At 53.9% G+C, this 9,735-nt stretch overlaps 1 protein-coding gene across 1 annotated transcript in view; it reads left to right on the top strand.

Annotated features, from left to right (window-relative positions):
* Positions 1 to 445: 445 nt before the first annotated feature.
* The window catches only part of TMEM132D (transmembrane protein 132D), a 597,103-nt gene continuing 587,813 nt past the window's right edge, over positions 446 to 9,735 (top strand). The window contains exon 1 of the mRNA XM_046024139.1: positions 446 to 655. Within this exon, the coding sequence (XP_045880095.1) occupies positions 577 to 655 (79 nt within the window). The 5' untranslated portion in view covers positions 446 to 576. The remainder of the gene's footprint in view (positions 656 to 9,735) is intronic.

The raw sequence follows: 9,735 nt of genomic DNA, 5'->3' as shown, positions 1-9,735 counted from the left end.
CGGGCGCTCTTCCGCGCGCCGGGGCCGCGTCTCCCCAGCCGGCCGTGCGCTCTGCGCGCCGGGACCGCGGGCGGGGGCCGGAGCCGGGCGCGCGGGGGCGGCACCGCCAAACTTCGGGCGCGGGCGGCATGGGGACCGTGCGCCCGCACGCCCCGCGCCGCCCCGCGCGCCCGGCCTGCCCGCCGGGGGCCCCCGCGCCGCCGCCGCCGCCCGCGCCCGGGACGCCGCAGCCCCGCCGCCCCGCCGCCTGCGCGCGCTAGCCGGCTCCCGCGCTCCCGAGGCGCCCCTCGCCCGCCAAGCAGGAGGGCCGACCCCGCGCGGACTCGAGCGAGGCGCCCGGCGGGGGCGAGGGGTGGGGTTTGCGGCGCGCGCCGGCCTCGGGGGAGCGAGTCCGGAGCCGCGCGCGGTCGTCGCCCGGCCGGCCATGGGCTGGCGGGCGGAGGGCGCAGGGCCCCGCGGCTGCTCGCGCCCCTAGGCGCGCTCGCCTCGTGCAGCCCGCTCGGCCCCCGCCTGGCGACCCGCTGGTCTGCGCCCCGACGGCGCCGGGAGCAGAGGAGCCGTGATCGGGTCTCCGGGATGTGCCCGTCTGAGATGGGGACGCCGTGGCATCACTGGTCCCCCGTGCTCATCAGCCTGGCCGCCCTGTTCTCCAAAGGTGAGGGACGCCGCCGCCGCCTCTGGCCCGGGACTAACTTTGCCAGGAGTGAGGGTGTGGGAGTGTGCGTGGCTGGGGTGGCTGGGACGGAGGGCGTGGGTGCTGTGTGCGCGTGTGCACGCGCGCGGGCGGCCCCTTTGCAGCAGGTGCCTCCGCGGAGGACTTGGCGGGGAGGCCCTTGAAGAGACTGCCAAGGGACGAGGGCAAAAATAGCCCTGAATCAGGGGAAGGGGCCGCGGAGAACCTGGGAAGGAGCGGTGGGCTCTGGGAGGGCTGGGCTACAGGTCGGGGGAGGGGGCTTGGAAACCCTGGAAGGGCCCTGGAATGTGCACTTGGCTTTCGGGGGCCGACGCCGACCTGGGAGGAGATAATTGCAGAGCACTCCCGCGTATGGGAATGTTTAATGCCAAGGAAGCCGCTGCCCACAGGGCCCGACGATTAGCTCGGAGAGTGACCCGAGTTCCCCTGAGACAGCGCAGCCTCTCCCCTGCCGCCGTCCCCCGGCTGCTGCTCGCGCCTGCTCCCGCACGGGTTCCACGCGAACCTCAAACCCGAACTTGTCCCCTGAGTTATGCCGGCAGGGCCCTGACCTGAAACAGCGAGCAGAGGCATTCCCCATGTCCCTCCCCCTACCCCCTTCGCCGCCGGCACCCCCAGCCTGTCCCTGGCACAGCCGGGCTGGAAGCTCAGGAAGCTAATTCCTTGAGAAATTATGGGATTCATGCAGGAGATGGTAGAAAGTACTAGCAATTCTTTCTCCTTATTGATCGGGACTCTGTGCGCGGTTCCCTGCCAGCTCCTCCTTCCTACCGGGAAATCTGTGAGGAGGAAAGTGGGGGTTCTTACCAGCCTCCAGTGTGTGCCCCCAAATCCCTGTGAACAGACTTCTCTGATGACATTTTGGAGCTGAGATCTCTCTCAGAAACTTCAAAGCCACTGATGGTGCACAGGGTCTTTTAATCACAGGAATGTTCTTCTGTGAGCTCGTCCGGAATCACGGAGGTTACGGTGCCGGGATTCTGATGCTAGAGGAAGACTTCCCTGGCGGGGTGGGGGTGGGGGGCAGGTCGGTGTCGCTGTGGGTTGAGGGAGAGGGAGCTTGCTTCTGGAGTCTTCTGGAGCCTGTGCTAGTGGGTTCCCGGCTCCTAATTAGCAGGAGCAGTCCGGAGGACCAGAGCCTCTGGGATTTATGGTGTGCACAAGGAACCAAAGAAAAGGGTGATGGATTCAGCGGATCCACCCCAGGCAGATATGAGGTTTAAAAAACCCCTAATCCTCGCACAGCAGCCCAGCACACTTGCATATTTGCTGGAAAGCATGCTTTTTATTGGTTGTCACTTGATTTTCTAATAGGAACAGGCTTCTATGTTTTTGTGCTGCAGTAACAAGGTTTTATTAAGAAAGCCACAGAATAGCTTGGTAACTGTGACCTCACTGTTGTGTCTCCTTGGGTAGGTACATAGTTGTGTTACTGATTTCTTTATTAGGCTGAGCAGCGTGGAAGAAAACTGTTATTACTCGTGATGCTTGAACTTTTTCGAGTGGAAACCCTGAAAATGTCCTTAAAACAGGGGCCTCTGTGATGTGGAGGTCCCAGCTCTTAGGTGATGTTCCCAGCCCGGCATGTGACAGATTGTGCGTGTTGAACGTGGAGAGACCTTAACTCAGCCCCATTGTTGGGAAGTGAATTGGCTGTGTGTGGATTTTCGGACAGAGCAAGCCAGGGTCTGTCCTGCGATCCTTCACACTGCACCCGCGAGCAGGAAAAGGTTTGACCCTTCCAATGCCGTGGTGCCGTGATTTCTACATGAAGGGATGGTTCCTTCTGTTTCCTCTGCGTTTGCATCCCCCTTTCCTCTAAGATTCTCTGACACCCCCCCCTGGAAAGTTTTAAACCGACTTGACATCAAGTACGGGCTATATTTAAAAGGATTTTCATTGGAAGCCAACACACACACACACACACACACACACACACACACACGCATGCAACAGTAATCTAAAGTGCCCAGTTGGTCTGGGGCTGTTGGAAAAATCGAGATGATTTCCAAATATTAAACGTCTGCTTCAGCGTCTTACTGTTTTTACTGTGTTGCTTTTGTTCCTTCCAAATAGGAAACCCTGAATGAACAGAAATGCACATTTTAATTCCAGGCTGATTTTCTTGAACTGCACATATGTTTACATTTCATGAGCAGGAAGTGATGGGTCACAGAGCAAACCCACTCTTATATAGATCTTTTGAAAAACAAATAAAAAGAAATCTTCATTGCTTGTACTTCCATCCGCAGGGACCTAGAGATGGTATTATGAAATCAGAAAGTTCCTAGCAACACAGTCCTACGGTCCCAGCCTTTTCTGGAGAATGGCCTTAACGTCGAATTGCCAGAGAGCTTGTGTCTTCTGTGTAGGGTCTAGTCTTGTTGGGAACTTTAATGTTTTTTTTTGATGTAAAAAAATTTTTTTAAAAGATTTTATTGAGAGAGAGGAGAGAGAGAGATTGAAAGCACAAGGCTAAGGGGGAGGGGCAGAGGGAGAAGCAGATTCCTCCCTCTCAGTGGGGAGCACAACAGTGGGGTTCGATCCCAGGACCCCAGGTTGACCTGAGCTGAAGGCAGACACTTGACTGACTGAGACCCCCACGTGCCCCTCTTGTTGGGAACTTGGTGTTGAGCAGAACTGGGCCGGCTTGCAGATGGGTTGTTAGGCATCACTGTTCATTTGGAGGGAAGGGCAGGAGGATGGGAAGCGGGGGCTGGCAGGACAGACAGATAAGAACACTGGACATGGGCAGAGAGCACGCAGTCTTCATGCACAAGGTCAAGAAGGTTGCCACCCTGAGGCTGCTTGTCATGACCTTTGCCTGTATCCTGCATAGTTAGCTCTGCAAATGCCGGTGAGGAGTGGGTCCTCAGAGCCCCGGGGGCCCCGGGAGAGGAGCTGGTGCACCAGGGAGGACCCTGTCTCACGGCTGTGCTGGAAAGTGCTCTGCCTGCACCCGGCCAAGGATGGCGAGGTCCTGAGCTGTGGCTTTTTGAGTGTATCTTCCTGCAGAATGTGTTTCTATGTGTCTCGCTTCCATTGGAGGTCAGAAGAGAAGGTAGCAGAGCTCCCCCTCTCTGGAGGGTGTATGTCCAGGGAAAGTCTGGTACAGCTCTGGACTAGAAGGAGCTTGGGTTTTCCGTGATACCTTGTCCAGGCTTTCCGGGGGGGGGGGGATCTAGGAGGGAGCTCGTTGGTATGTGTGAGAGACAGAGAGAGACAGAGAGACAGGGAGACTTTATTGCTTACATTTCAACAGTGTCACCATGAAAGGGCTAGGGAACAAGGGTGTCATTAACTTTCATTTTCTCTGAATAAAGCTAAATAACACATACAATTTCATAAAAGATTCTTCTATGCATTGAAAGATAGAGTTCCAAGGATGAGGATCTGTTTAATTTAGTTCCATTCTGAAAACTGAGAAAAAAATGAAAAACTCCCAAAATACCCGGTTGCAGAAGCTTATACTACTTTTATTTCTGTCTCATCTATCCATTTAGCTACTCATTCACTTATTCAGCCAGTCATCCATCCATCCATCCTTTTGTTCATCAGTCTGTCCATCCATCCATCCACCCACCCCCCATCTGCCCATCTATCCATCCATCTGTCCATCCATCCACCCACTCCCTCTCTGTCCATCCATCCATCCATCCTTCCATCCATCCATCCATCCACAAATTACCATATACATGGTGGCTTAAAGCAACAGAAATTTATTCTCTCATAGTTCTGGAGGCCAGAAGTCTAAAATCAGTCTCCCTGGGCTGAAATCAAGGTGTCAGCAGAAGGTTCCGGGGAGGTGAACTCTTCCAGCTTCTGGTGGCCGGCTGCCTGCAGACCTTGCATCCTGGAGGAATCCCTGCCGTTGTGCAGGATGGTGGCTTCCGGCCTCTCTGCTCTGTCCTCACATCATTATCTGCTCCCCCACCACCTCCCTTTATTTTAAAAAAATTTTTAATAAGTATTTTTTTAAGATTTTATTTATTTATTTGACAGAGAGAGATCACAAGTAGATAGAGAGGCAGGCAGAGAGAGAGAGAGGGAAGCAGGCTCCCTGCTGAGCAGAGAACCCAATGCGGAACTCGATCCCAGGACCCTGAGATCATGACCTGAGCCGAAGGCAGCGGCTTAACCCACTAAGCCACCCAGGCGCCCATTTAAAAAAAATTTTTATAAGAGATTGTATTTATTTATTTGACTGAGACACAGCGAGGGAGGGAACTCAAGCAAGGAGAGTGGGAGAGGGAAAAGCAGGCTTCCCGCTGAGCAGGGAGCTGGATGCAGGGCTCCATCCCACGACTCTGGGATCATGACCTGAGCTAAAGGCAGACGCTTATTGACTGAGCCATCCAGGTGCCCTCACCTCCTCCCTTTAGAAGGACCCTCTCACAGTGAGGGACCACTCCGTCTTCCTTCTTACTCAATCACATCTGCAAAGATTCCTTTCCTCCCCCCCTCCCCCGCAAATAAGGTGACATTCGGAGGTTCAAGGGATTTAGACATGGTTATCTTTTGTGTGTCCATTTTCCAACCTGTTATGGGGGTGACATCCTAAAATGATATTGAAACTATACGTCTCCTGTTGTAAGTTCCTCTGGGGGCCACACTGTATTTTTTCTATCTGGCTTCCATTTCTTTTCTTTTCTTTTTTTTTTTTTTTTAAAGATTTTATTTATTTATTTGATAGAGAGAGATCACAAGTAGATAGAGAGGGAAGCAGGCTCCCTGCCAAGCAGAGAGCCCGATACGGGACTCGATCCCAGGACTCTGAGATCATGACCTGAGCCGAAGGCAGCGGCTTAACCCACTGAGCCACTCAGGCACCCCATGGCTTCCATTTCTTTCCAGCACGTAGTATGCTCCTTTGGACACAGCAAGGGCTCAATCAATTTTCAAGCATGCTTAAGACCATGGAATACCTTGGCCCAGTGGTAAAACGATTTGATGCTGTTTTCCTCCTGGTGGTTCAACGTGCTCTAGGATATACCTCGGTCAGTCACAACAGCTAATCTCTTGAGTAATTATTGGATTATGCAGACACTGCGCTGAGTGATTTATGAAGATGATTTTTGGGGGGAATTTTCGGTGAACCTAACTGGGTAGAGTTTGTTAAAAAGCCCATCTTACAGATGCAGCAAGTGAGGCTCAGAGAGACGTAACTTGTCCGAGATCTCCTACCCAGAAAGTGGCAGCATCTGAGTTCTGAGGAGCGCTCGCCGTTAGCCCATCTCCGTTCTGCCTGTGGTTCTCTGTCATCGCTCACAACGAGTCCGTTCCTGCGTGGGGCCACGCTTCCTGACCAGTGACGGCGGAGAGCCTTCCATCTGGGTTTTGGCTCAGAGCCTCGCGTATGGCTGGCGCGCCACACAACACAAGGGTTGGGCCACCGACCGCCCACCCTGCACAGTAAAAAGTCCACTTGTAACTTCGACCTCCCCAAACGTCACTGCTGATAGCCCAATGTGGACCCATCACGTACATGGTCAATTAGCACGTATCACCAATGTCATATGCATTACTTGCCGTGTTCTCACGACAGTCAGCTGGAGAATGGAAAATAGTGTTGATGAAATCATGAGAAAATACATTTTCAGTACAGACTGTATTTATCGAAAAAATGCACCTATAAATTCACCCGTGTTGAGCAAATGGGTAAAGGAACATCCCGTTCTTTCATTTCCTCCGCCTTAATCTTTCCAGCCGTGATGGGGAACAGTCCCTGTAAGGGGATATGCATTTGCGGAAACAGGCAGTCTCAGAGTTTTTAGCTCTCAGTGACACCATGTCCTTTTATGCATGTGAGAAACAGTAAGTTTTCAGGTTAATGGAGCATGGCTGCACTGGTCACCAAGTGAAGAAGGTGACAGTCAGCTTTCCTTGGCGTCCTTGTGTTTGTGGATGTTCCTCGTGGGGAGAGCCATCCTGGCAGGTGGATGACGCTGTCTTTAGGGAGGTATTGGGCATGCTCTCCTAGGACGTGGCGGCAGCGAGAGATGTTGATTCGATCTCGCGGATTCTCCCACCTGCCCCGTTCCCAGGTCCTTCCTCACCCTAGACAGTATTTTTCATGGGGGGCGAAGGGAGGAGAGTGTAGAGTGAACTTAGACACTGCTGCTGTGCTAGCGAGATGCTCCGAGTCACTTTGCTCCAGGGTGAAGGAGACAATGAGAGATTTTCGAAGATGGACTGGAGGGTCCTCCAGGGTGGCCACCTGCCCTAAATCTCTGGGGGAGATGCAAATGGAAATGTCTGGGCACGGGGAACAGGCAGGGCGCTCCCGAGAGCTGCTGGGAGCCACAGATTGTTTCCGTGATAGGCCGAGTGTGGTGCAGACGTGGCTGGTGAGGGGTGGGGGGGCAGTGGCACGGGTGACCCCAGGGGGCCCTGAGGTCAAGACTGTGGAGGTGTAGCCGTGGTCCTCCTGGCCGGACCACAGGAGACCAGATGCCATGTAGACACATGACAGAATCTCTAGGGGAAATGAGCCCTTCCAGATCTCAGACATGGTCCTGGAATCACGGGGAGGGGGCGATGTTGACAGAGCCTCTGTCTGGCTGCCAGTGGAAATGAGGGCTCCAAAGAGGGATGAAGTCTTATGAAGCAGAGATGCAGAAATGTGCGTTCTGGCTCCCCGAGGCTGCGGTTGGCATTCTCTGAGCAACTGCCACCCACCCGCCCGCCCTTGAACACGATGAAGAACATGTGTGGACCACCTGGGTTTGGGGATCTGCTGCTTGATGGTGGCAGATTGTGGGGGGTCAGCCTGGAGCACAGTCTGCGGGTCTGGCCCCAGGACTCCAAGCCAGTCCTTCCCAGGTGAGTGTTTGTATCCCAAGCTGGCTGGGAAAGTGGGTGCGATGCTCGTTCCCGCCGGAGAGGGGCAGGTGCCCAGCACTGCCGTCCGGACGCGTCCCGAGGTGGGAGCCATCTAACATATGGGGAAAGTGGGATGCCTGCAGCAAGCTGACCCCAGGACCCCCACAGACACCGGCCAGGGAGATGCAGCAGACAGGAGCTCGGGAGCAGCTTATGGGAGAAGGCTCGGGGTTCCTGGGACGACCAGCTTACTGTGGGGTGGCAGAGTGGAGAGGAATTTTAAGGATTTTTGTCCATCCTTTTCCTAACTGCCTTTTCTAAGAGCTACTTCTTGAATCTCAGTACCTGTCGGGGGGAGGGGGTGGGAGCGGGGTTTATCCTGAGAAGTGGTTTGGATTTTATCTTGTGAACACCGTGAATTTCGTAAGTGAGTTTCTAAGTGTCTCTCTCTGCTTTAACGCCTAGGACTCTCTGAGGCAGATTTGCTCTCATAAGTGTCAGAACTTAAGAGATGCCTCTTACTCATCAGCCTTATCCTTGGCCTTACCTTCTTTGCCCGCCGTGGTCTTTTCTTCTGTCTGCCTCCGTGCCTGCTTCTTCTGTCCTGCAGCACTGCTGTTTGGTAACCTACTTCAGACTGATTTTGCAGGGAAGAAGAGGTAAAAATAAACAATCTCTCTACCCAAGGACGACGGTCTCCCATTTTGCTGTGTCTCATTCTTCTCGTTTCCTGTGGATTGTTTAAATCGTTGCGTTCATACTGTCCACGTGATTTGGGTTCCAGACTTTCTGAGCTCATATGTTTATCCAAATATTTCCTCATGTTTTAAAAAACCTACTACGAATGTATTTTTAATGTCGGTGTCATAGCTTAAAGGTTTTAGCGCTTGTGGAGCATTCCGTAGTTAATAGTTTTCCGCTATTATAAGGAAGTAATTACCTCTGTGTGTAATGTTTGCTTTGAGTTACGTTCTTAGACAGACTCATGGTTATTTAATTACCAGGCCAAAGAGTAGGGTAGACGTTTTGCTGCCATACTCTTTCCCGGGAGGGCTGTACCTTTTGCACATGTCCAAGCAACGTGTGGGAGCACTGGTTCCCTGGAACGCTGATGCCCTTGGTGACAGCAGGTGTCAGCATCCTTGGTACCTCATGATCTTCGCTGAGTGTCTCCGTGTCCCTGGGGACTGTTCTCAGTGCATCACAGAGAAATTCACTCCTGATGAATGTCCTGAAGCTCAGTCTGTTCTCCCCCAAAGTGTGGTCCAGCGCCGTGAGTGGCTTTGCCTCTTGGAGGCTGAGGCTTTGGAGTGGGTGAGGTGACGAAGTCTGTGGCCAGAGGAGAAGATCTGGAATTGGTTCCGGGAGGCAAGGGAGGACCTCAGTGGGCAGGTGACGTGGACATGGAGACACTGGGGCGTCGGGCCAGGAGGGACAAAGACGACGTGTCTAAGAATGGGGTGGGGAGGAGGCTGTTTAGTTGGTGGGGAAGAGGAGGTCCCCTCTGGGACGCACTGTTCTGGAATCACCACCGCAGAGGGGAGTCAGAGCACAGCTGGCTGTTCTAGTTTGGAACTCGTGGTTCTGTGACTGATGGGCTCGGGGAGACCCTTGCTGCCCGCACACAGCATTAAATGTTCCAGTTCAGCCTTCGATCTGCCTAGTTCTGATTTATAACCAGCAAGGTGCGTCACCGGCCCTGGGCACGGAGGGCCATTGTTTATCTAACTGCGAGATAGATTCCAAAGGCACAGAAACAAGCATGAGATCGACTCTGCCCTCATGGGGTTGCAGTTCGGTGTGGGGAATGGTCCTAAGCCTGTTCTTGTCTGGCACCCACCTTTTGGGCCCCGGGGTCCCAGGGGCTGTTTGCTGCCGCCCCCCAGGGCCACCCGAGAAGCAAACGCCTGCACCTGAGCCAGCCCTGGAACCTGGCACCGAGAGATGCCTGCCCGTCTGCTTATGAGGACTCCAGCCTCTTCAGCTCAGGAAGGCACCTCCGACGGGGTCTGGAATCGGTGATACACCACGTTCCTGTCTTTGGTATCCGGACAGATTCTTACCTTTTTAGAATCAGGGCGTGACACCGTGGACCTTGCAGGAGTCCTGTCGGAGCGTCTCACCTTTGTTCTTTGTCTCTTTCCAGAAGGACCCTTACCGGGCGTCTCGGGCATTCCCGGCCACAGTGTTGGTACAGTGCTCGCGAATGGACAATTTGC

This window comes from Meles meles, chromosome 12 (genome assembly GCF_922984935.1).
Source record: "Meles meles chromosome 12, mMelMel3.1 paternal haplotype, whole genome shotgun sequence".
NCBI lineage: Eukaryota > Metazoa > Chordata > Mammalia > Carnivora > Mustelidae > Meles > Meles meles.
The sequence above is the reverse complement of the archived record's forward strand: the minus strand, read 5'-3'. Positions and strand labels throughout refer to the sequence as shown.